General features: G+C 49.8%; 1 protein-coding gene and 1 non-coding gene across 3 annotated transcripts; one reads left to right on the forward strand and one right to left on the reverse strand.

Annotated features, from left to right (window-relative positions):
- Positions 1-26,510, reverse strand: Rab20 (RAB20, member RAS oncogene family). 2 transcript variants are annotated; one of them, XM_052162250.1, is made up of 2 exons: positions 26,199-26,510; positions 1-2,672 (listed from the first exon to the last, which is right to left on the reverse strand). In XM_052162250.1, the coding sequence occupies exons 1-2, from the start codon at positions 26,368-26,370 to the stop codon at positions 2,143-2,145; spliced, it is 702 nt and encodes a 233-aa protein (XP_052018210.1). In that variant the 5' UTR covers positions 26,371-26,510; the 3' UTR covers positions 1-2,142. The 2 variants fall into 2 exon arrangements, with proteins under 2 accessions (XP_052018210.1, XP_052018209.1); XM_052162249.1 differs by lacking the exon at positions 26,199-26,510 and adding an exon at positions 24,703-25,417.
- Positions 15,534-15,667, forward strand: LOC127669072 (small nucleolar RNA SNORA42/SNORA80 family). The gene has a single exon (XR_007974279.1). It is a non-coding gene; the product is annotated as a small nucleolar RNA SNORA42/SNORA80 family (small nucleolar RNA).
- Positions 26,511-27,019: the final 509 nt, after the last annotated feature.

A 27,019-nucleotide genomic window follows, 5' to 3' on the forward strand; every position in this document is an offset into this window, starting at 1 on the left:
TTTAACATTGCTAAAGATTTATTTACTTATTATATGTGAATATAATATGATATAGATGTCTTCAGACACTCCAGAAAAGGGCATCAGATCTCATTATGGATGGTTGTGAGCCACCATGTGGTTGCTGGGATTTGAACTCAGAACCTTCAGAGGAGCAGTCAGTGCTCTTAACTGCTGAGTCATCTCTCCAGCCGTAACAGGCTTCTAAGGTCCCTGATTGCAGCCCTGGCTCCTGGCCCCTACCACACTGGGACAAAGGAAAGAAGGGTGTTTGGGGTCACATTCCCAGACCATTTATTTCCCCTATCCTGTAGAGATTCACACTGCCCACAAAGGCAAGTCACCCACTGAGAACTCACAGAACTGTGGCTTCCTAGAGAAACTTAAGCCCTGTAGCCCCTTAAATAAGACCCAAGGACCTGGTTCCCTACGGAGAGACCAAGGCTAATAATGTACAGAGTCCCCAAGAAGCACTGCTCAGGACAGGGTGTCAGGGTTTGGTTGAGGAATCCTTGTCACTTGATGGTATACAGACTGCTAAGCAGGCATTTGATGAACTGACTGTCCCTCCTCCAGGCCACACAGGGCCAGTGACGTTCAAGAAATACACCAGAGCGCCATGAAAGAGCCCACCGCTGATTTCACTTCTGAAGTAGCAAACACAGAGGGCACCTGGAAGCGGAAGTGGCATTCTGTCCCTGAATACCAGCCCCTGGGCATGCGGCCATTCAAGAGCACAGCAGCTGAGAAACTCAGTGCAGACAGGACTCGAGAGAGAGAACGCTGTGAAGAAAGGATCCTGGGAATTCACCTGCCCACTCAGGACCTTAAAACATGAACAGCGGAAGCCGAGTCATGTGACCAGTTTCACTCTGACGGGTCAAGGGTCAAAGGAATGACTCCGGGCTCTCTGAGTCACACACTTCCCAGATGAGTCGCTGGCCAAGATCTATCTCGAGGACAGGAAGTACAGCTTCTGCCTCTATTGGGGTGCTCCAGAGATTTCAGTGGAAGCATACTCTTCACTTTCAGTTTTTAACAAGCTACTGTGAAAGTGAACGTGGGGGCTCCGGGATGTGCTTCAGCAGGAGGAAGCCTTGGGCTTGATGTTTTATCCCAAGCTCTATGTCAGGTGCAACATTGTATCTCATCTGAAGGATGCAGGCTTTGCAGGGAAGGCCACTCAGGCCTGCAGCAACCTAGCCAACCAAGAAGCCGGCCTTCAGCAGCGATAGCAAAGCCCGCCTACAATGGGCTGGCCTCTCTACCTCACAGAACCCCAGTTTCTGCCTGCTTGCTCTCAATGAATTCCTAAGAACACAGGCGCTATTGTCTCCCACATTTGCCTGTCAGCTTCTTGCGGAGCGGCTACTTCACCACCCACAGGAAAACCACAAAGGGGTTTTGACTTGGAATGGACTCCAATCAGATCAGGATCAAGCTGTGAGCGTAGCCACCACTACAGTTCAGGTGGTCCGGACAACTTGGTAAAAGACTCATCCAAATATCCTGGAACTGTCAAGGACTGAATGAAACTTTCAAGAGAGAGATTTGCTGTCACATTTAAAGACAGGTTCATGGTAACCACCCCCACCCCCAACCCCTTCCCGGAATTAAGGAATTTCCTGTGGTTCAAATAAAAGTCAAACATTCCCAAGAACAAGGCTTTTCCCTAAATCATTTTTTAATAATATATAGCCCATCGGCTTCACCCATTATAAAAACAGCCATTCCTGATTTTATATAAATTAAATGTGGAAAATTGTCATCATAACATATCAAGGTACAGGTATCAAACAGGAAGACCATATATAAATCACAGTGGACACAGGCCTCTGAGAACAGACACGGTGCAGGATATAGTCACTGACAGAGTAAAGACCAGTCCAAGGCAGGTCCTCAGACCGCAGGCTCCACGACGGTATCTCCATGACAGACACATAGGGCAGTAGATGAGGTGGCACCAGGCTGGCTCCGCATGTCTGAGTGCCACCTCCGGATGCCCAGAGGTTGCTGGGCACTCTGGCCTGTATTAGCAGCTGGTGGTCATTCTGCCCATTGTCCTCAGTACACAGTGTTGTGTGAGGTTTCTTAGCCCAGTGGCTCCCACACACGCCAGATGACAAGACAGACCTCCTGCTGCTAGGCACAGCACCCAGATCTAGTCTGTTTGGGTGTTTTGCAGCTGGCTATGTCCACAATCTGAGATGACTCCTCAGCCCTCTGCCGTGTGATCATAGGTACCACCAGGTCAAACAAGGTTTCAAAGAGGAGGTCCACATTGTGTCCGGTCTTGGCACTGGTCTCGAAGCACATCTGCTCGGCAGCTGGCATCTCCCTCTCATCCAGCATCTTGTACTTCAGGATCTTCTTGTAAAGAGCCATTGCATCCTCTGGATGCACCTGCTTGGGTACCTTGGAGGAAGCACAGCTGCCCGCCTTCCCAGACGCCAGTCCTTCCTTCTCCCCACCCTCTGTGGCCCGCTCCATGGTCAGGTCCACTTTGTTTCCCACAATGGCAAAGAGGCAGTCATTGTTGGCTGTTTCTGTCAGGCCCAGGAATCTGTCCTCCAGCTCAAATAGGCTCTGTGGGTGATTCACATCATAGGTAAGGATAATAGCGGCCGCTCCGCGACAGTACATGGAGCCCAGACCGTGGAACTGCTCCCGCCCTGGCAAGAAAAAAGAGAGAGGATTATTCAACCCAGGATATGCCGCCACCAAACTGTGGTTAGGATCTCCACCCTACCCTCAGAGGACTTAGGACCTCAGGGCAGGGGACTGGAACACCAGGGACCACATAAAGCTGGCCCAGGTGACTGGGCAGGACCCCATATCCAGTTAAAGCTGGCCTCTCCGCCCCCCTCCCGGGCACCAGAAGGAGTTCTCATACCACCACTGTCAGTATTCAGAACAAGGGACACACACGGGTGCCTCCTGATCAGAGAGTGGTTGCGTTTTCTCACTTGAAAACAAGGTGCTTTGAGGATCTGAGCTCAGATCCACACACCATGCAAAAACATATCTATGGTCAGGAGTGGCGGTACACACTTTAATCCTCAGGAGCACTTGGGAGGCAGAATAGGACAGATGTCTGAGAGTTCCAGGTTAGCAAGGGTTACATACAAGATCCTGTCTCAAAAAAAAAAAAAAAGACATGGCCACATACAAACCCATCCCTGAGGCGGGGAGAAGACACGAGAATTGCTGGGGCTTGTTAGCCACTTCCTAGCTCCAGATTCAGTGAAAATCTTGAGGTACTAAGATGAACAGTAATGGCCGGGCGGTGGTGGCGCACGCCTGTAATCCCAGCACTCTGGGAGACAGAGGCAGGCGGATTTCTGAGTTCGAGGCTAGCCTGGTCTACAAAGTTCCGAGACAGCCAGGGCTACACAGAGAAACCCTGTCTCGAAAAACAAAAAAACAAACAAACAAAAAAAAAAAAAAAACAAAAAGAGAAGGGAAAAGATGCACAGTAATAGAGTACAACACTGAATGTCTTATGTCTTATTCTGGTCTCTGTGTAGGCATGGACTCACACAAGCTCCTCTCTCTCTCTCTCTCTCTCTCTCTCTCTCTCACACACACACACACACACACACACACATACACCATGCTTAAAACACAAGGTTCCCAGGACTTGAAAGATGCCTCAGTGGCCGAAAGCACTGGCTACTCTTCCAGAGGACCTGGGTTCAATTCACAGCACCTTCCTGAGGGCTCCTAATCACGTATACTCCAGTTCCAGGGGCTCCAATGCCCTCTTTTGTTCTCTGCAGGTACCAGACACATGTGCAGGCAAAGCATCTCCACACATAAAATTTTAAAAGTTTAAAGCAATACTGCCCACATGGGTCTTGATGTTGGGTGCATGCGTGCATGTGTAATACTGGGAATGGACCCAGTGCCTTGTGGATGTGAGGTAAGCAAGCACCCACCACTGAGCTAGAGCCCCACCGTGGGTCTCTAACAACAGTCTGTGTCACACTCTGTGATGTCCCAGTCAGATCAGACCCTGAGGAGACGCAATGCTTTATACTCAGTGGGTGAGGATCTCCCAGCCGTCCATGGTTCAGGAGTGTTCTCACAGCTGCAGCATTTGTGCTGTGACATGGGGACATGCTCAGGAAGCAGCAATGCAAGGGCAGGGGGAGCCACTGCACACGGCGCTGCGTTCCTACTGCCACAAGGACCAGCAGTGAGCTGCAGCAGTGTTCCCAAGGAGCTTAGGATGTTTTCCATCCTACTGGTGGTACAGACATGACAGTGTAACCACTTCAAAGACACAGTGGCTACCCCACCTGTGGTTAGATCTCATTACCATGGGGTTTGTGCTGTCAGCTTGATAGAATCTAGAATCACAGGGAGACAGACCTCAGACCACACCTGTGGTGTAACTTAGGTGGGATGACCATCTACAGGGCGGCTCCTTCCCTTGGCTGGGACCTGCACTGCGTAACGGAGAGAGGGGGTTGAGCGGCAGCACGCCTTCACCACTCTCTGTTACTGTGGGTGTCATGTGACCAACTACTTCCTGCTGCCCTGATTGCCCATCATGACGGACTGCACCCTTGAACTCTGAGCTGAAATAAACCCCTTCTCCCTTACATTGCTTTTGTCAGAGTGTCTACCCCAGAACAGGGAAATGGACTAAGATATTTACCATGTCGATAGTAAAATATATATCAGTAAAAACACACATCAACTGTTTGGGGCTTGTTGCTGTTATTTGTTTGTCAGGGTCTCACCATAGCTCTGTCGCTGGGCTGGCCTGGAACTTGCTATGTAAATGAGGCTGCCTTTGAACCCGTGGAGATCCAGCTGCCTCTGCCTCCCAACACTACTTTGCCAAGGTCAATATTTCTTTCTTTCTTTCTTTCTTTCTTTCTTTCTTTCTTTCTTTCTTTCTTTCTTTTATTTACTTATTTTGGTTTTTTCAAGACAGGGTTTCTCTGTGTAGCCCTATCTGTCCTGGAACTCATTCTGTAGACCAGGCTGGCCTCGAACTCAGAAATCCACCTGCCTCTGCCTCCCAAGTGCATGCGCCAACCACCCGGCCACCTGCCCAGCAATAATAATCTTTAAATACCTCCAGACTACTGTGTTTCAGAGTCGCTGCGTCTGCTTGTCTGTAGGTAAGGCCCTTTAATCTGAGTAAAGGTGGGCTTATCCCGCCTAGATGTTTGTGATAGTTGTCTATGCTTGGCCCAGGGAGTGGTACTATTAGAAGGTGTGGCCTTGTTGGAGTAGGTGTGTCACTCTGGGCGTGAGCTTAGGACCCTTACCCTGGCTACCTGGAAGTGAGTCTTCTCCTAGCAGTCTTCAGATGAAGATGTAGAACTCTCAGCTCTTCCTGCACCATGCCTACCTGGATGCTGCCATGTTTCCTGCCTTGATGATAATGGACTGAACTTCTGAACCTGTAAGCCAGTCCCAGTTAAATGTCTTTTATAAGAATCACCTTGGTCATGGTGTCTGTTCCCAGAAATAAAACCCTAAGACAATGTTGAACAGTTTTACACCCTTGTTTGAGTTGAGGGGTCCATCGAATACAAAATGGTAGTGTCCCTGGCCGATTTCCACCACTATTTTAAGCCAGGTAGCAACAAACCTCACCTCATCTTCAATCATTCTGAAATAGCTGTGTTTTGACAGGGTACTTATGCCCAGCCAAACAGTGCTATTCTCCAAATGTGTGGCTACTGTCCAACTACAGTCTGCAACACTGACAAGACAGACCTTTGCTTACACAAGAGAAACACCTCCCCCAATACACATAAGCATACCCAAACATGCATTCACACACACAAATGCACATGCACAAAATGTCCACACACATACCCATGGATGCACATGAATATATCTGTAACACATAAGCAAACACAAATATACACACCAGACATCTCTCAGCACAACTTTCTAGGATCATGAAATTTCCAACAGCTAGAATGTTATCCATTTAACTACAGATTCCACAGGAGCACAGACACAAGGACACAGAGAGAGGACATTCCACCAGCTATGAAGGAATTTTTTCAAGTCTCTGTAACATAGTTCGCTAAGGACAAAGAAAGAATTGTATGAACACCCACGCCCCAACTAGCTTCTGTCCCAGATAAATCTGCCTGATTTGAAGCCTGCAGTGGCAGCATGCGCCTGCGATCCAACACTTGAAGAACTGGAACAGGCGGGCTTGCCAGTTGAAGGCTAACCTGGGCTATACAGCAAGACCCTGTCCTGAAAAAAGTAGGATTTGCCTTTTGAAAAGTAAATAGTAATTATATAAAATGAAGATTGCAAGCACTGAAGGAAGTAGGAGACGGGAGACGAGAATGCAGCTAAGAGAGGGCCAATCAACAGGCTCCTCATAGTAATGACATCCGCAAATCAGATGAAGAACTTATAGCCTAGTCTTCACGCTCAGATCTCTAGCTCTCCTAGTGGCTAACAGGACTCCCAGGTGACATAAATGCGGGCATCGTCCATTGCAAGATGGTCCCAGATGAAGGGAACTGACACCACGCAGGAGACCCAGACACTGAGACAAGGCAGAGAAAGAGGATGACTAGGAGTCTTTCTACCTCACTGGCTTTTCCAAACTCACTTTGCCTTCCTACGTAACATTCCTCATCTGTGTCCTGGAACTTACACAGAGTCAGGCAGGCTTGAGCAGTCCCGAGGTCACCCCCCACACACAAACACACACCCCATAAGGCAAGGGCATTTCATTCTCCCCTCCCTGCCTCCTTCCCACTGGATCCCTGGGTCCTTGGTCAAGCAGCTTGGCTTCCTTGAGAACTGAGCTAACACCACAGGCAGTGTGTTATGGTCTCCTCCCCGAACACTGGCACTGGCAATCAACATCTGACTACTTCCTGCGGATGCCCGTTTTACACAGAAAGTCCCCGTGAGCCCTGTAAGCCTCTCAGCACTGGGCGTAAGTTTCCTGGCTGCTGAAATGTGATAGCACCTGCCAAGGGATGGTTGAGAAAACACAATGAATTCACCCTGGTAAACAACTTAGCCCTGTACCTAGCGTGTGATCAATAAGTGAGTTTGACTCCTCCCCCTCACCCCTCACCCCTCACACACAGGGTCAGGCTCTACTCTCTCAGATGCACAGCTGCAAGCTATCTCTGAGGCTGGCTGGTCACCTGGGCAGCTGACCTATGCCCTGTGTCTCCCTAGTTCTTGAGAATGGCTTTCTCCCCAGTCCTGGTGCTTCTCCGATTCAGGGTAAAAAAGGGTTAGGGTTAAAAAAGGGTTAAAAAGGCCCCGAGGCAAACCTGGAAAAATGCCCTCCCCCAGATCAGCTCCCAGGGCTCTGTAAACAGCCCAATCTACTACACTCCCCAGTCCCCATGGCCAAACAGTCTATGAGGCCAAACATCTGTGACTTTTACCTCTGTGGTCCATATCAATGAATGTGTTGGTTTGTCCTTCTGAAACCATGGGCATCCCTGCCCGCAAAATCTCAATGAGTGGGGCACAGAGGGGGTGGCACTTTCAAAAATGCCGACGACCTTCCAACCCTAGATCCACATGTGCAGCCAGAATGGAGCCAGAATGGGGTCCCATTACCCAGAACCAGAGAAAATAAACACATTTTTTAAAAGTAGCTGCTGAAAGGTGAGTCTCAGATCACTTCTACAAGCTCCGGGTTAGCCCAGAGAAAAGGGGGATTTTGTCAAGGGAGCCCTGCACATGCAGCCCCACCGTATATTAGCTGGGAGCTGGCAGAATCCCTGCAATGGTGTAAACAAGACTGAACCAAAGACATGCAGAGGTGGGGACAAGGACAAAGGCCAGAGCCAGGAGCCCAGCCTCGGAGACCTGCATGGCTCAGTCTGGGCCGAGCTGTGCGCGCCTCCCTTTCTTTATCATGAAATTATGATTACCCCAGTGTTTTCAAGTTCAACCCACAAGTGCTACTAGAAAGGTTATTTGAGTTCCACTCCACAGAGTCCAATGAATTTTAAACATTTACAGCCAGCCATAAACTCCCTTCAGTACGCAAGATCTAGAACATTTTATCTGCATATTTTTAAAGTATCTGATGCTGGGATGCTCCATGGACGTCAAGGCTCTCCAGGAATGTTTGCAAAACCAAATAATGAAATCTCCACGAGACGAGGAAATGGGGCCACATGTCTCCCCCGGTCAGTGGGTCTCAACCTGTGGGTCTCAACACCTTTGAGATTGAAAGGCCCTCTCACAGGGGTCAGTCGACAAGACCATCAGAAAACACAGATGTCTACATTATGATTCACAACAATAGCAAAATTCCAGTTACAGGTAGCAACTAAAATAATGTTATGATTGGGGGCCACCACAATGTAAGAAACTGTATTAAAGGGTCGCAGCGTTAAGAAGGCTGAGAACCACTGCGCAAGCCACAGGCCCTTAGTGCCACCAATAGGCTTTATCTGAGACTCTTCCATGCACCAGGGCTTCTCTCAGGGAACAATATTGAAGATGTGACCGTGCTCACCTTAAATCTCAGCATGCAGGAGGATCCCCAAGCTCTTCAGCCCTTGGGTGGATCTCTGTGAGCTCAAGGCCAGCCTGGTCTACATAGTGAGCTCAGGACAGCCAAGATTTTGTAAAGAGAGCCTATCTCTAAAAACAATCAAATAGTACCACTGATGACATCCTTTGTAATAGGTCATGGCACACCTCAGACAAACCACAAGCCAGAGTTTGTTCCAAAAATGTCTGGCTGTTCCTCTGACAGTGTCTCAGAGCTTCTGCAACTTAGGATTCTGGCTTAGGAATTCCCTAGGAAGTTCCCAGCACCCAGGCAGAAATCCAGGCATCCTCCTTGGATCTCAACTGAGCTATTTATTCCCTGAGGGAAGGCCCTAATACTACTAGAGAAATGGTTTAGCTTTGTAAAACCTGTCCCTCAGGATAAAAGGTATGTTTACCTGTGAGGTTCCCTGTGAAGTATACGTGGTCTCAACAGCCTGACCTTCTGGTACCTCATCTCTAGACCACCCATCTAGGTCCATTCCCAACACACACACAGAGGCACAGCCTCCGAGAGCTGCAGTTTCCAGGGTGACTAGACCCGCACGCACGCACGCACGCAGGCACGCACGCACGCACACCTGGCGCACACACCTGATCTGATGCCCCACAATACTGTGCACTTTCAAACACCAGAAGTAGCACTCTGCCCTGTGATGGTTTGAATGAGAATAGCCCCCACAGGGTCATATATTTAAATGCCTAGTCACCAGGGAGTGGAGCTGTTTGAAAGGATTAGAAGGATTAAAAGAATTAGCCGGTGTGGCCTACTTGGAGGAAGTATGCTCCTGGGTGGGAGGTGAGCTTTGATGTTTCAAAAGCCCCCACCAGGTCCAGTGTCTCTCCTTGGCTCCCTGTGGCCAGGATGTAATATCTCCATGCTCTGTATATACTGCCTGAGATGGAGGCAGTGGGGCCCTCAGACAACCCATCTGACATTACTGCTCCAACACCATGCAAGCCTGCATGCACCATGCCCTCACTACCATAGTGATAATAGACTAAACCTCTGAAGCTGTAAGCCAGCCCCAACTGAATGCTTCCTTTCATAAGAGTTGCCTTGGCCATTGTGTCCCTTCACAGCATTACAACAGTGAGGAAGACCAACCCCTACTGACCACTTCCCCGTTGGCAGTCTCTTCCTGACCTGATGACCTAGCTGGTGGTTTCTACTGAAAATCCAATAGTGGAAATCCCCTGCAGCACACACAGACTCCTCTCAGTCTTCAAAGTATGAGGAGCCACAGAGCCTGGCTACTGTCCAACACTGGTTCCACCTTCAAAGTTCAACAAGAGGGCCCAGAAGGGAAAGGCAGGGCTCCCAGGATCAGCAGCCAACCTTAAGTCTGGGGCCATACTTCACAGCTGAAGGGGTTTGGGGTGATGGAAATATAACAAGAAATCTAAAATCTGAGCTATTTGCTGGGTTTTTAAGTGACTTCCTCCTCCTTTCTTTTCTTTTTCTTTCTTTCGTTGTTTTGTTTTGTTTTGTTTTTTGAGACAGGGTTTCCCTGTGTAGCCCCTGGCTGTCCTGGAACTCGCTCTGTAGACCAGGCTGGCCTCGAACTCAGAAATCTGCCTGCCTCTGCCTCCCAGAGTGCTGGGATTACAGGCATGCGCCACCACTGCCCGGCTCCTCCTCCTTTCTTATCCTTTAAGCATATGTCCAGAGAAAGGGAATTTTCTACGTGGTAAATCCAAAGGCACGTCCCCACCCTCATCCCCAGAACCCATATATAGAATCTTATTGGGAAATAAAGTTAGGGTCTAGAAAGTTTTCTGAATTATCCAATGGCCCTAAGTCCTATTGCAAGCGCCCACAGAAGACACACACAGAAGAGAAGGCGCTGTGACCCTGGAGACAAAGACCCGAGTGACGCAGCCACTGGCCTACACCAGCAGTTCTCAACCTGAGGGTTACAATTCCTCTGGAAGTCAAATGACCCTTTCACAGGGGTCATCTAAGACCATTGGAAAACACAGATATTTACATTATGATTCATAGCAGTAGCAACATTACAATCATGAAACAGCAACAAAGATGATTTTATGGTTGTGGGTCACTGAAGCATGAAGAACTGTGTCAAAGGTCAGGGCATTAAGGAGGTTTGTCTCTGGTTGAGCCTCAGTCTTCAGCCCACCAGCCTCTGCAGCTGAGAGGAAAGAGCCTGCGGCTTGATTCCACTCCTCTGTGGTCACAGTTGTTTCCAGAACCCAACACTCTCCAAGTCAGGAATCCCAGCTTTCTCCGCCCTGCTGTCAACTGGAAGGTGGCTCTGAGTTGCGGATGGGTGTCAGGCAGACACACAGTCCTTGGTCCCCGGTCTGAGCATATAAATCTGAATCCCGAGAAGGCTGGGTATAAGTCCCATAGGGCGCACAGGTGGCCCTGTCTCAGCACTGCCTGTCCAACACTCACCAGGAAACCATCAAAACCAGCCCTCCAGGCCATCTCACAGGAACCAGACCAGCAGGTTCCCAGGCTGGGAGGCAGTCCTGGCTCCCAGCCAGTCGGCCTCAACACATCTCACATCTCCAGAAGGCCTTTCCAGGTGAGCAACTCGCTCTCAGCATCTGCCTCTGAGTCCCAAAGCCCAGGCCTGGATGGCCATGGTGATATGACCCTTATCACAGCCAAATCACTCAACCCACACTCTGTGACCTCATGTGTCACCCTGTGAACCCCCACTCCAAGGCCAACAGCTGCATCTCTCACCTGGCATCCAATGCCCCTCCCATTGCCCTTTTCCAGCCCACCCTCAAACTTCCCCCACTGCCCCTTGTAGCCCACCCCTCCCCCAACTCCTACCCCTGCCCCATTGCCCCTTTATAGCCTAAGCCTCCACTTCCCCAGCAGGACCTGCTCCAGCCATCTGTCCATGAAACCTTGCCCGCCCCCAAATGCTCTCCACCGTCTCTTGGTCTCCTCCATCATCCCCAGGCTCCTCTGGTCTCTTCAACCTCCATAATTAACCCTTGCCCATTCCTTCCTGCGCACTGAGGTTGAACAAGGGAAGCAACGTGCTATGAACGTTTTTAAATGGCTCCTGTTATTTTTAATCACAGGATGACCGGCACCATCCAACAACAACAATAAAGCTGCCCCCAACCCCATACAATAGTTGCTGACTGCCACACTTAAGTTTAAAAGTGTAGATCTGGGGATGTCTCAGCCAATGAAGTGCTTACTATACAAACATGAGGCCTGAGTCCGACCCTGGAACTCAGGTAGAAAGCCAGGGTGTGCTGGGAAGACAGGAAGATTTTAGAGCTTGCCAGCAGCCTGGCCAACTCAGCAAGTTCCAGGTCAGAGAGAGGCCCTGTCTCCAAAACAAGGTGACCCACATCTTGAGGAGTGGCACCTGAGGTTGACCTCTGACATCTATATACATATGCAATGCACATACATGCATGTGCACACATACACACACACAAAACACATGTACAAGTGTATTTATACATACTCTAGAACAATTAAAGGCAGGGTTTATCTTAATTTTGCATTTTGTTTGATCAACATAACTTATATCTTCACTTCAATATACAGTCCACAGAAAGCCACTGAGACCGTGTCCTCCCTCTGGGCCACTGCTTCTAAACTGGAGTGTATTTTACTCCATGTGACACCACCCACTGTTCAGGTCACACGTGACCATGGTTGTGCTTAAGCAGTGTAGACGGACTTAAATTCTCTGAGGCAGAGGCCACATGCACCTGTGTGCCCAGTTCCCAGCACCAGGGAGTGCTCCGTCATCACAGGAAGGAGCCTAGGAGGGAGAAAACAGCACCAGCACCTCCAGTCCTCACAGTCAGGTGCCAATCAAGCCTGTATTTTGTCCCCCTTCTCGATCACAAGCCAAGCCACAGATGCCAGCAATCCCAGTCCCCTGGAATCTAACTGTCCTGCCTGTCCCAGCCCCTCACAGCCCTTCCTTTGACTCATCATGGGCAACTGGTAAGACTCTTTGGATAATCAGGGAGCCCCGCCCCATGCCCTGGGCACAGGCATTCTGGTGGGTACCAGAGCAGGTCAGGTGGATTTCTGACCATCTGACCACCTGACCACACTGTTCTCAGCCCCAGATGGGAAGTGCCACCTAAGACACTATGGCTTCTCAGAAACCCAACACAGAGTCCTGGCTTTCGCTTCCTTCTTGAAAAGTGAGCAGAAGACCAGAGCAACACACACCACTCATGTCCAAAAATAGATAAATTTACACTACGGTCACTGACGTGGCTTCAGCTATGCCCCTGAAAGACAACTCAAGTCCTCATCCGTACCCTGTGTGTGACCTTCTCTGGGGGAGACAATTAGCTAAGATCACGTCACACTGGACAGTGCCCTGTGCTCAGCAGGCTGTGAACCTGCAAGAAGAGGGTCAGAGAGGACCGTGGAGATCCCCCAGAGGAGGGAGACATTTGGTTTTTGCTCTGTGGTGAAGCCAGCCACTGGCACCTGGACTTCAGACATTCAACTCCAGAATTTCAAGAGAATAAGTTTCTATTGTGGTAAGCCACAGACTGTGTGAAACTCTCTAAAGCAGCCCTGGGCTACTCAGGCCTAGACTGGAGGTCGCCACCTTTCACCCTCATCAGGAAATCAGAAACCATAAACCGAACAACAGTCACACTTCCTTTTCCTCGGTGTCCCCACGATGTACAAGGGTCAGACGGGCAAGGGGTGTTCCTTCCTCCCAGCCCTGCCATCCCTGTCTCACCTTCAAAATCGAGACAAGCCAATCACAAACTCCAGTGAGCAAAGAGAAGGTGGTAAGAGTGGATCACATGGCACTGGACTTGCGTCACAAAACCCAAATGCTACCCCTGAACCAAGTCAGCGAAACTGCTCACTTCCTGAGCACAGGACTTACCCAAGTACAGAGATTCCCAGAGACATCAGCATCTGACTTTGTTTCTCAACCTTAAACCCGATCGAAGGCCATTAGAAGGAACGACCCTTGCCCTCCCTTCTGACTTCTTGAGAAATGAAGAGCCAAGTCTGGTTCTTTATCACGCTTGACAAACACGAGGAAGAAAGGCCTAACCCTGAACAGCTGTGCAAGAGACTAAAGACCTACAGGTCAAAGCCTCTACAGCTGCATGGTGGGGACAGAAGCCGCCCTGAGGCCTGCGAGGAGCCTGGGGACCTGCACTGAATGGTAAACCTCAGGGTGGTCTCTATAGGACATTAAAGCGTGTGGAACAGTGCTGGGCTTGGGTCACAGGAGCCCCTGTCACAGGAGCCATGGCCATATAGCATCAGGGCAGGTTACAGCCAGAGTTCAGGTCCCCGATCCTCATAAGATGTGAACTGTCAACCTCGGGTCCTACTCTGAAATGTTGGGAAAACAAATGTCAGGGAAAAGGAGGAGGCCAATGGCCTCAGGAGTGGCTCTGTCAGCGAAGTGCTTGCTGGACAAGCAGGAAGACCTGAGTTCGGATCACCTAAAACCCAGATGACAAAGCAAGGTATGGCGATGTGCTTCTGTGACCCTGCCACCTAGAAGGAAGATAGGCCGCCTAGCTAGACCGGTGAGCCCCAGGTTCAGGGAGAGACCCAGCCTCAAAATCTGAGGAGGGTAATAGCTGGGGAAGATACCCCACGTCAACCTCACACGACCATACTGCACATGCGTCCACACACATACACACTTTAAAAAAAAAAAGATAAAAGAATGATGGTCTGTCACAATCTCAAGAAATAACGGATCAGGCAAACCCCCAAAGACAGAGAGGCTTAAAGAATGAAAAGCGAGGGCTCTTCCGCTAGATGTGGCTTCCTCCCACAGGTGACACGGACAGAGTGAACAAGACAAGAGACAAGGCATAAAAAAAAATGGATACACTGGAGACGAAATATGAATCTGATTCACAGGCTGGGCTTACTACTCTGTGGGAACAGCTAAGATGAATCAGTCCAAAATGCCCGACCACGGTCACCCAAAGCCGGCACGTAAAGAGGTGAAGCCTCTTCTACACGCCCGATCACAGAAGGCAGGGTGCGCTCCCGAAGGCAGGACGCACTTCCCAGTGAAACACACTAGCATGTTGTCACCCAGCTCCTCACTCAGTGTCACCTGAACCAAGTGTGTTCAAGCAAAAATTTACCCAGGGTAAATCAGGAACACGGAGTAATGCAAAGAAAAGAGAGGTTCTTTAACACCCAGGAAAAATACAGTTACATAATAGACTGAGCTGGGAGACAAAAGCCCTCACAGAGAGGCCCTCCTTCCGGATCCTTTCCCTTCAATAGGTACCGTGTGGCCTGCTGGCCACCGGATTCTCAAAGGAGATTAACAAATAAAAACCCAATCTCTTGCTAAGTCTGCTTATTAAAGCAGGAAGCTAAAATCAGCTTCAAACAAGTTCTAACTTGCTTCAAAGCCAAGACTGGACCACAAGAATGAACCACATTAAGAAGGGTCTAGAGAAGGTTTTCTTGAAACGAAACGCATATTCAGAAGAGCCTCTAATTGCACCTCGCTGGGCAGACATCCCAGAAAGCCAAGCTCTTTGCTGACAGGGAGAACTTCCTTCTGCAGCTCGTAAAGCCCTCTGAGAACACACAGGCACTCTCCCATCAGCACCGTCCCGTAGGCAGCCTATTCAGCCCTTTTTTGGGAAAGAGAACTTGACAGAGGTTCAGGCATTCAAACCCCTGCAAGCACATTCACTAAGTATTCGAGTATTTTATAAGAATTGATTATCAGAGTGAGATTTTCCAAAGGGCAAGGAGTGTGAGAGGTGAGACTGGAGACAGTGCCTCCCCTCCTGGGCCAGCCCGAGGCCCTAGACTCATCCTCCAGCCTCAGAGGGAGAATCTGGAGCCAGTGACAACAGTTGCAAACAGCACAAATGTATTTGCATACACCCACAGGTTAAAATGGGAAATTTGGGTATGGTATTATACCACAATTTTCAAACTCTGTAACAGATGTAAAATCAATAGCTACCAACCCCAGGAAAATTGGATGGTGTCGTGGTCTGAAAAACGTGTAGCACATGCATGGATTTGGATTTATGGCAGGCTCGTCCCCCTGAGCCTCTCATAGTGTCCCATGCTAGAGCAGACTGGCTCCTAACCATTGCCCTGCCTCCATGCCCGTAGGCTGCTGGCACTGAAGTGGGTCACACAACGGGGGGGGGGGGGGGGGGGGGGAAAGAAAAACGTGTAGCACTAGTAGGTGTGGCCTTGTCAGAATAGGTAAGTGTGTCACTGTGTGGGCACACTGAGATTTCCTAGTACTCAGGCTCCACCCAGTTCAGAAGAGGAGAGCCTCCTCCTGCTTGCTTTCAGATTAAGATGTAAAATTCTCTCAGTTCCTTCTCCAGCACCTTGTCTATCTGGATGCTGCCATGCTTCCCGTCATGATGATAATGGACTGAACCCCTGAAACTATAAGCCTGCCTCAATTAAATGTTGTCCCCCACAAAAGTTGCTTTGGTCAAGGTGTCTGTTCACGGCAGTGAACCACCTAAGACAGATGGTGTGATCCTTCTCCCCTCTGCTCTTAAGTTTACATTCTATGGTTGTGATAAATACCAGGTCCCAAAGGAACCAAGGGAGGAAAGAGTTAAATTCACCAGACTGCATACAGACTGTTCATCAAGAAGGCAGGGCAGGGCAGGGCAGGGTAGGGCAGGGCAGGGCAGGGCAGGGCAGGGCCTAAAGGCAAGGTCTCAGAGACCACAGAGAAAACACTGCTTACTGGCCTTCTCCCCATGGCTTGTTCAGCTTGCTTTGTTTATACAGCTCGGGACCACCTGCACCAGGGAGTCCACCCCCAGTGGTCTAGTGCCTTCCACATTCATTAATCAAGAAATTGCCCCCACAGACTTGCCTGCAGGCCAATCTGATGGCATTTTCTTAATCAAGATTCTCTGCCCAGCTGACTCCAGCTTGTGTCAAATTGACCAATCGGAAGCCAGCGCTCTCTGGCTGATGAAGATAACTTCAGAATCCCAGCATGCATTGCAGTCCCGCTAACAAGTGAGAACTCAGCGCTCCCCCCACCCCACCCCCACCACCCTGTGCATTAGTTTAGTGGAGAGGGAGCCCTAAGGTTGAATTTTCACTTCTCTCCCTGCATCTTGTCTGTCCCTAACTAAGGACTTTGTTCCGTATTTATTTATTTTTAAATGTTTATTTATTATATGTAAGTTCCTTGTAGCTGTCTTCAGACACACCAGAAGATCTCATTGTGGATGGTTATGAGTCACCAAGTGGTTGCTGGGATTTGAACTCGGGACCTTCAGAAGAGCACTCTCTCCAGCCCAAGTAGATTTTTTTTTTCAAGACAGGGTTTCTCTGTGTAGCCCTGGCTGTGCTGGAACTCACTCTGCAGACCAGATTAAAGGCATGCACCCCCACTGCCTGTGCTCTTTATTTATTGAACAGCGCAGAAAACATTGCATCATATTATTTTATATATACCTAAAATTTTATACAATACATGTAAGTACATGAATGTGCGTATAATACATATACAAATACCTATACATGTGAGAGATGTATAGACATATAAAAGGGTTCATCTGCTTGGGCTGATAATGCTTTCTACAAGAATCATCAGCTAAAAAAAAAAATCATGCAGTGCGAGGCGTAGGAGACCTCCTTTCAAATGACTGATCAGGGTAGTCCAAGGGATTCCAAGGTTCCCCTTGGTTACCTACCTGTCAGGGGTTGAGAATCACCCTGCGGCTGAAGACACTTAGCACACAGGATTTTGATGATCCAAACTGAATCTGACCTGAAAGCCTCCAGGATGCGAGCTTCTGTGGTGCCAGAAAACACTGCACGCTGCCACCTGGGGGAGGCAGTTAAATAAACAGCGCCTGCTTTCCAGCCGCACCTGCCTGCTTTCCAGCCGCACCTGTGAGCCCTGACAATTAGCAGCATGCTGAGATGGACCCAGATGTACCTGAGTCGGTGTCAGTCGTAATCCACAGCTGTCTAATTGGACTGAACAGGAGGAAAATCATGCCTGGTACTAGGAGCCAAGGTAACGTCTCAGGGTGCTTGCGGCCATGGGCCTTAGGGAGGACTCTAAGACCAGCCCTCTGCTCCAACAGCAGAATTCCCTGCTACGTTCTAAAGTTTATCCTTATACCCACCTATCAGTGTAGCCACAGCCTCTCTCTTAGAAAAGACCTCTCTTCCTAGCAAACAAATACCATCTCAGAAAACCACAGCTCAGCAGAGATCAACTTCTCATGGGGAGCTGACCCCCAACAGAGGCACCTACAACACAATCCAGCATATGTGGCTAAAGGAGATCACAGAAGTGAGGACAGAATTCTTTTAAGACCCAGAATACCAGGGAGTCTGCCGCGAGACAGCCTGTCCTAGAAATGGCTGCATAAACAAGACCAGAGCAATAGCAGCATCAATGGGCACATTAGCACCGCAGGAGGGAATGGTCCCAGGGTCACACACACTACTGGATAAAGACCGGCAGGCAACCATTGACTTCTGGGGGAAGAATCAGCCTTGCCCAGGGATGAGCCCCCTTGGCTGTCCAGTGCAGAATGGTCAGCCTTGCCACCATACAGCCCAAACAACAAAACAGGCCCAGCAGCTTGTATATATACATTTGTGCAGACCATGTGTATATATGTGGCAAATAAAAGGAGACCATCACTTGGGCGAGGGGGACATGGGAGGGATTTGAGGAAGGGGAGCTGGAGAAAGGGTAATTCTATTTCATTTAAAAACATTTGATTTTTGTTTGCTTTTTTATAGAAAGCATCACATGGGAAAGTAGTGAGAGATACTTTACAGAAATCTTTATGAGCATTTTACAAGGGATTAAGTTATCTACCTCAGCTGATTCAGACAACAAGCAGTACTGAAAAAAATACTGTTACCAAGTTGATCCATGTCGCGCCCAACATTTATGTCAGATATTTGTTGTACGAGGTTGCTTTAAAACCCGATGGCTAGGCAGAGGCAGGCGGATTTCTGAGTTTGAGGCCAGCCTGGTCTACAAAGTGAGTTCCAGAACAGCCAGGACTACACAGAGAAACCCTGTCTCAAAAAACCAAAAAAAAAACCGATGGTTGTCTTCAACAAGTGATCACAACAGCACACACACACACACACACACACACACACACACACTACTCCAGGACAGGGGCCTGGAAGAGTACATAACTAAGATTCTGTGGGAACCCAAGACAGGTTAGGTTGGATGTTACATTGCCCTCCTAAAGGCAAGTTAAGTCCACAGGCTGGCAGGGCTGTGGTGGTGCACACCTTTAATGCCAGCATTCACAAGGCAGAGACAGGTGGATCTCGGAGAATCTGTAAACCAGCCTGGTCTACACAGTGAGTTCCAGGCCAGCCAGCGTCATAGAGCAGACTCAGTCTGACTACACAGCAGGATGTCACTCAAGGCCTATTGTCAAGCGGGTTGTGAGGCCAATGAAAGTTCTAGTCTCCGAAAGTAAGAGGCACTTTCATAAAAATGGCATCACTACGGCTAACCCGAGTTAATCAGATTTGAAACTAATTAAGTTTGGAATGTGTTTTGCAATCTCTGTTGAAAGTGAGGCTTGCTAAGCAATAGGTCACCGGCTCTGATAGATGGAAAGATGAAGACAGGGCAAACGTTCTGGAACTGTGGTCAGCGCACAGCCAGCACAATGCGGCCGCGGTCCACAGATAGCAAAGAGCTCCCTGTGCAAGGAACTCATAGCCATTTTCCTATTTATTTCTTGTGTGTGTGTTGAGCACTGGGAGTGGTGGGTGCACCCTCGCCTGTGCGGCCCTTGGAGAAGGATCGCAGGCATCCTCCTGCATCGATCCTCAGTACTTTGACACTGGCTCTCTCACTGAAGTTGAAGTTTGCTGGTTTCCAGTCAGACTGAACCCCACCTCCACGGCCACTTTTACCCCAGCACAGGGTTACCTGGCACACTGGATGCCAGGCGGGAGCTTCCAAACTCAGCTCCTCACACATGTGAAGCAAGCGTCCTTACCTACAGAGCCATCTCTGCAGCCTCTGCCTAGACTACGGAAATTTGGGGGTGGGGATTTTGTTCTACTTTTGTGAAAAAGAAAAATAGCACAGGGATTGAATCTGTAGACATTCCTGTTAACATTCCAGCAGTCATCTCACTGTGCACAGACACACGCGTGAGCCCCACCCTGCCTTCCTACCTCCCTCAGTTTCTGTCAGAAACACTTCAGTTTCACATCACAACTTTTTCTCCTCCTTGATTAAATCTGTTGCCAATATTTGGTTTATTTTTGATGCTATTTCAAAAAAAAAAAAAACCACTTTCTTAACTCCTTTTTCAGATAGCTCATTGTTGGCATACAGAATTATCACCAAGCCAGGCGGTGGTGGTGCACGCCTGTAATCCCAGCACTCTGGGAAGCAGAGGCAGGCAGATTTCTAAATTCAAGGCCAGCCTAATCTCCAGAGTAAGTTCCAGGACAGCCAGGGCTACACAGAGAAACCCTGTCTCGAAAAATACCAAAATAAATAAATAAACCACACACAAGAAATATAACCAGCTTTATGTCAGGTCCAAAACAAACTGGGGACAAATGGCTAACTGTGGTGCCGGTTAGCTCACCACTGCGAGCACTGGGAGCACTGGACTCCAGGCTCACTCAGCACCTAGGCTCCCTCAGATCTTCTCACAGGGCCCTAAACCTCTCCAGTGTGGGCTCCCCCTGGGTTCGCATTCCTAGTAACCTGCCCTTATAGTAACCCTGCCCTTATAGTAAGTAACCCTGCCCTTAGGCCAGGGGCTCTCTTCACTCCCTTCCCTCTCTCTGTCTTTTTGTTTTGTTTTGTTTTTTTGTTTGTTTGTTTGATTTGGTTTTTCAAGACAGGGTTTCTCTGTGTAGCCCTGGCTGTGCTGGAACTCACTCTGTAAACCAGGCTGGCCTCGAACTCAGAAATCCACCTGCCTCTGCCTCTCAAGTGCTGGGATTACAGGTGTGTGCTGTCCTCCCGCTCCTCTCTCTGTGTCTCTGCCTCTGTCTCCCTCCCTCTGTCTTGTTCTCCCTCGCCTTCCCCTCCTCCCGCTCCTTCTACCTTGCCTCTTTCCCTCTTTCCCCCTTCTCCTCTTCCTCATATCTCTCTCTCTCTCTCTCTCTCTCTCTCTCTCTCTCTCTCTCTCTCTCTCTCTCTCTCTCTCTCTCACATGGACCAGTTCACTGTACTGTCCCACCTTCTCTTCCTGCTCTGGACTCTTCCCAGATGCCTCCAGCTGTCCTTTCCCTCACATCTACAATAAAAACCTTCTCCTCAGCCCCACACTGAAGCACTGGCGTCCTCATTACATTCCGTTAGGTGTCCTGAAACTTCACCATGTGTGCAGCTCTCATAGGTTTCTTTAGACATTTGACTTTTCTTTGTACACAAACACCTGGTGTCTGCAGACAAGGACTATCTCACATCTTCCTTTCCAGAGTTAATGCCTTTTTTTCTTGCCTTGTTGCTGTGTCGGGCACTCCTAGCATCATCTTGAATGGAGTCTTTCTTAGGGAAAAGTTTTCACCTCTTCGGGTTCCATGACCCCACCTAGCAATGAAGGCTGGGCTACCCTCAAGCTACGCCCTCAGAGTTCAGCACAGGGTCCATGTGCAGCTGGGAGGCACAGGCAGCTCGCGGCTTGTGACCAGGAAGAGAAACAAGCATTCCAAGAAAGCTGTGAACCCCAAGCAGTTCAAAGTCCTCCCACTGCTGTTCGACTGAGGCACATCTTGCCCTCTACACTGTGATCCTCCTGCAGCATTCGGTCTCTGGGACTGGCATGGCTGTGTGCTGTGACAGACAGCACTGCACGCCTCACCGGGATCAGCCTTGACAAGCCGGGACCTTACAAGCAGCACGTCCTGAACTTTGGCACAGGACTAAGAAAATGTGCCTCTGCCTCCAGGACTACACGCACCAGAAGTTGGCTGCAGGGCTGGCCGGCTGGCCTCAGTGCAGGGCACGGTCTTCAGCCAGGTTGGGGACCTCTATAGCATGAGGAGGTAGCCTGCCCCAGGGCCATGCACAGCATGACACTGAAGACTTCAGCTACCCAAAAATGAGCCTGATTGGGGCTGGAGAGATGGCTCAGTGGTTAAGAGCACTGACTACTCCTCTGAAGGTCCTGAGTTCAAATCCCAGCAACCACATGGTGGCTCACAACCATCTGTAACAAGATCTGATGCCCTCTTCTGGTGTGTCTAAAGACAGCTATAGTGTACTTACATATAATAAATAAATCTTTAAAAAAAAAGAGAGAGAGAGAGAGAGAGCGTGATTGGGAAGAGCTTACGATGAGAGAAGAGTGCTGAGGCACGGACCCATGCCTCCAGTTAGCCGGGTGACAAACTACCTTAGCATGCTGCTGTGCCCTGCTGGTGTGACATGCACACTACAGTGTGGTATGTGCACCAGCATACAGGCATCCCAGACACGGACACACATAATGAGCTACTCTTCTTTGCACTCTCTTCAGAATGATGTCACTCTGGGAAGAGCATACCAGGGCTCTGTGTTTCAGTCTACAAACCCTGGGGCAGTTCCCCAGACCCAGATTCCACCACAGTCACTTCCTCAGTGTGTAAACTCCCGGCAGATAAAAGAATCACGCTGCTGTTGGCCAGGGCCCGTGAATGGCAAAGAAGGAAGCATGGAAGGCACATCAGGGCACATGGAAGGAAAGGCACCTCCCCTGAGAGGGATGCTATGTCGCGTCAGCCTTGGAAGATTGTAGGGAAGAAGGCAAAGGGTCCCAGATGCTGACAGGAGCTAAAATGTCCCCTACACGCACACGCACACGCGCACACACACACACACACACACATCCACCTAATTCACCCAAGGACATTCACTTCCAATCAGTGGAAGCTACTAGCACACGAGGCTATTTATGTCTGTGAACATGGAATCTGCAACCAAAGAAGAAAGCCGTTCCCCAAAACACAGAAATGGAAGCTTAGCTAGGCAATTCAGTGACAGTGCCACACTCCTTGTGACCCGGTGACACCATGAAACACACAGAGCAGCTGCATTTCCTGCTTGATAATTTAATTCTACTTAGGCCAGGAGTTTTCAAGAAAATGTCCCACTTGGAATGTTTCCAGACTCAAGAGTTTTCAGTAAAATTCCTTTTTTTTTTTTTTTTTTTTTTTTTTTTTGGTTTTTGAGACAGGGTTTCTCTGTGTAGCCCTGGCTGTCCTGGAACTCACTCTGTAGACAAGGCTGGCCTTGAACTCAGAAATCTGCCTGCCTCTGCCTTCCAAGTGCTGGGATTACAGGCGTGACCACCCGGCTTTTCAGTAAAATTCTAATAATCTGAGGCTGGCAAGATGGCTTAATGGGTGTGCAAGGCTGAAGATCTATGCTCGGTTACCAGAGGCCAAGGTGGAATGAGAAAAACCACACCACAAAACTGTTGCCTGTCTACACACATGTGCATACATACACACATACACACACACACACACACACACACACACACACACACGTACACGCATGAGCACACGCAAAGGAAAAAAACATGTGCATAATAAAGTTTTTTTTAACTCTAATAATCTTTGAGCATTCCACAAAATGTGTGTGGTAAATGCGCCTCTACTTTTCAAAAGGCAGACTCATTGAACGTCTCCGAGCTTCCTGAGACCCGTGACTTCCATTTCTCTGCATATCTACTGGATGAGAGAGAAAGCCCTGTGAACAAAGACTCGTCACAAAGCCCTCTGAGTCTGCAAGTCAGGATGCCCTGCCCAGCAGTGATGGAACTTTTAAGTTACAAAAACCTCAGGCTCTGAGGAAATCACGTTGCCCTTTAAACTAGTCTTTACCGAGGCACAAAAGGTGCCCACACAGCCTGGTGTCCGGGAGATTCCAAAGTACCTATGACAGCATATGGAAGACCTCGCCCTGTAACAAAGGGAAAAAACACACAACAAGAAGCCTGCCCCGGGCCCTGAAGCTGATGAGCGGGTGCCTCCTATCCCTGTCCACAGCCCACCTAAAAAAGTCTACAAAGATAGACAGGGGAGAGGGGGAAACGAAGACTGCTAACCTCAGAACCAGGAGTGCTCCTGGAGGACTGGATCCTCAATCCAGGGTCCTAGGGAGAGAGACACCCTTTCACTCCCGCATACCTGCATCCCACTGATCCTCCCACAAGTAAAAGCCAAGTCCAAGATCCCCCAATTCCCACCAGCAGTAGCAGCAGTACCAACACCACCACATGTAAGGGAGCTGACCTGGCCTGTGCCCCTCTCCCACACCCAACCCTGTATGAAGATTTGTAAAGAGTCAACAAGCTCAGCTGGGACAATCTTTGCCAGGAGGCACAATTGAGTGCCCCACAATGACCATTGTTTAGCCCATTCAGTCCACTGCTGTGCACAGGTCTGGGCCAGAGGCAGAACTTAGCACAACTGGAATGATGCTTGGCTTCTATTTGCTAATAGCAGGTAAGATCACCATCCTGATGGCAGCTCTGATTCTCCATGAGCATACCACCAAGGGTTAGTTCCCCTTCTCTCTATCAGAGCATTTTAGAAAGGGGTGTGAGTAACCACAGCTGAACGGGGAGCACGCCTGTACCCAGACAGAAACGGTCTGTACCCCACTTGCCTGCCACTGGGCTACTGCACCAAGAGATACAGATAAGATGCCTACTGAGCCAGCAAGCACCTCCTTCAGTCACACCCAGCACGCTCATTCGCTCATCAAACACAAACCGGGCGGTGGTGTCGCATGCCTTAGATCCCAGCACTTGGGAGGCAGAGGCAGGTGGATTTCTGAGTTCAAGGCCAACCTGGTCTACACAGAGAAACCCTGTCTCAAAAAAAGTCAAACACAAACTCACCAAGTGCTATGGCACTGACTACTGCCTGTCCCAAGGCCCTTCCAGGTATGTACCTGCCACACACACACACACACACACACACACACACACATCCTGCCTGTCATGACAAGCTAGTTTTGGTCTGCTAAGCTAAAGGTCAACTGGGGAAAGATCAAGGATTTTAAACAGTACATACAGGAGGCGGGAAAGGTAGCCCTTTAGGGTAGATATTCCATACAGAAAGAACCCTGAACAATATTAACTCCTCTTCTCTGCTCCCTCCAGGTGACTGGCAGCCCAGAAATCACCAGGAAAGCAGTACAAAGTTGGTGACATGGACCACTGTTGACTTTGTACCTTGTTCCCCTGAGCATGTGTACACAGACAGGAGGAATGTGGAGAAGGGGCCTGCCACCTGGCATGGCTCCTGTCCTCTGCCTTCACACTGAGGCTTCCAGGAACACAAAAGCAGCCAAGGAGGCCGGGGGATGAGTTGAGCTGCTCCCACCCCCACGAAAGGCACCAGCAAGCTCTCAAGACAGGACATCCGCGGCGGCGTTACAAAATCCTCTGGTGACCAAGATTCCGGATTCATCATATCCTCAGCCTTGAAGAAGAAAGTGGCTCCACCCATCAAACTGAAACAGCTACTTCTGCCCTACGGGGAATGGGAACCCGGTGCTGTGTCCACACATCTATAGCTATTCCAGAAACATTGAGGTGTGGGGAAAGCGGACCGATTCTGCCTTCTCCTCCTATAAACCAAGAGCAGCAGGCAAGCCTGTTAAGCCAAGCAAAGAGGAGGAGCTCTGTCCGAGGCTGGAAAAGGAGCCCAGGGTCTGATTAGTCTTGTCTCTGGAGATTGCACTCATGGCTGCTCAGTGGGAGGCAGGTGGACAGCCCGAGAAAAATCGGAGGCTCTGCCTGCAACATGGAGTAAAGACCAGAGTCAGAGGAGAGACAGGGAGAGTGAGAATCAGACCATTTCCCACGGTGGCTAAGTAAGGATGACGCGGAAGACAAAGCTCCGGAGACCTTCCCTAACTCAGCTTAAATCCGAATGTGCGACATATCCACCAGATTGATAAGCGCAAGACAAGGAGTCAGGGATTAGGAGCAAAGCTTTGGAGTACATCTCTCTTTAAACAACATAAAAAGTCAGAACGTGGAGTTTCAGACATTGGAAACCGCTCTCCCTGAAACTATGCCATATTATTTCCGGGTTTGTTTGTTTCACTTAAAGTATCTTATTTCTTTATCATGGAAAAGGAAGAAGACAGAAACAAAGTAATCTGGAAAGTCTAAGACGAAGTTGTACACGCACTAAAAATAATTCACTACCTATCTTAAAAATGCCAGTACAGGAAGCTATTCCACCCACGTGACTTGCGCACCGGCCAAGACCCAGCACTGGGTAAATAACCGTGAGTCGGAGAGGCTAGGCGATTCCAATTCTACTTCCCAGTCGCCTTACATCCAGCAGAGTGATCCAACGCTCTCTGCCTCAGTTCCCTCGTTCATAAAGGGGGCGGTAATAGCAGTGCTGCTCAACTCCAAAGGCTGCTTTGTACACCAAAGGAGGGCACCCTGGGGGGGGGGGGGGACGCTAAAGCATCTAAGACGCGGGAGTCCTACTGATCCGGGAATCTCTCCCAGGGTCACCTGGACCTTTGCGAAGACGCACAGAGTGCTGCTGAACTGAACTGGAGATTCTCTCGGCAAAGCAAGGCAAGTGGGGAAAGAGGGGCAATGAACGTCACAGCCCAAGGTGGAGACCCCGCGTTTGCCCATAGACGACTCCTCCACCCCGCCAAGCCCCCGAAGAAGGCCTGTCCCGACGGCGCCGCCCTCACCTGCGGTGTCCCATATGGAGATGTTGAAGGAACGCCACTGCTTCAGGTAGAAGGCGCCACCCACGGTGCTGACCGTGTCCGGGAAGCGACGCTCCATGTAGCGCTGCAGCAACGACGTTTTACCCACGTTCATGTCCCCCAGCAGCACGATCTTCCCATCCGGCTTCCGCATAGCCGCGGAGGAGGTGGCTCCTGCGCTTCTCGGTCACCCGCCCAGGATGACAGGGGATGCGGACCCCGACCTCCAGGGACTCTGAACTCTAGTAGCTCTGGACTGAGGTCCGAACTCGTTGAAGTGCCAAAGAGGAAGCACGCCAAGGCTCTGCACCCGAGTGTGAACTCAGCCCTGCGACCACGTGGGGCGCCCGGCCACCACGCCCACCCCACGCCCCCTGGGCCGTCCAGGTCCCGCCCCCAGTCTTCTCCAAAGCCCCTTCCACACTCCCCATCACCTCTGCCACACCCTATTCCTCCCTACCTCTCCTTCCCCAAATTCCCTTTTCCAGCGTGCTAAATCTCAGCCCCACGCCCACCCCTTCCCCATTCTTCCACATTCCTCCTCCTTCAAGGACGGACCCCCCTGCATCGCTCTGTTCCTCCTTTATTTTTCTGTCCCTCCCAGAGCTCTGGTCCCTACCTCCCGCCCCAGTTCCTTCCCGTCCCTTCTCCTCCTAGCCCTTCTCCAGCCCAGCCAGCCCTTTCCTGGAACCCCTCTCACTAACCCAACCCACACCAGCCCCTCCCCCCCCGCACCCCTAACTCTAGCAGGATCCCAATACCGCTTACCCCCAACCCTTAGAAAACCTGTGTGTCGCCAAGCT

Source organism: Apodemus sylvaticus, chromosome 18 (genome assembly GCF_947179515.1).
Source record: "Apodemus sylvaticus chromosome 18, mApoSyl1.1, whole genome shotgun sequence".
In the NCBI taxonomy this organism is placed as follows: domain Eukaryota; kingdom Metazoa; phylum Chordata; class Mammalia; order Rodentia; family Muridae; genus Apodemus; species Apodemus sylvaticus.

Coding starts and splice junctions, on each gene's coding strand:
- Rab20 (XM_052162249.1), bottom strand. CDS start 24,979: ATGGGTGGAGCCACTTTCTTCTTCAAGGCTGAGGATATGATGAATCCG. Junction 2,673..24,702: donor CACATGCTCAGGGGAACAAG/GTACAAAGTCAA, acceptor TTTTCTTGCCAG/GGCGGGAGCAGTTCCACGGT.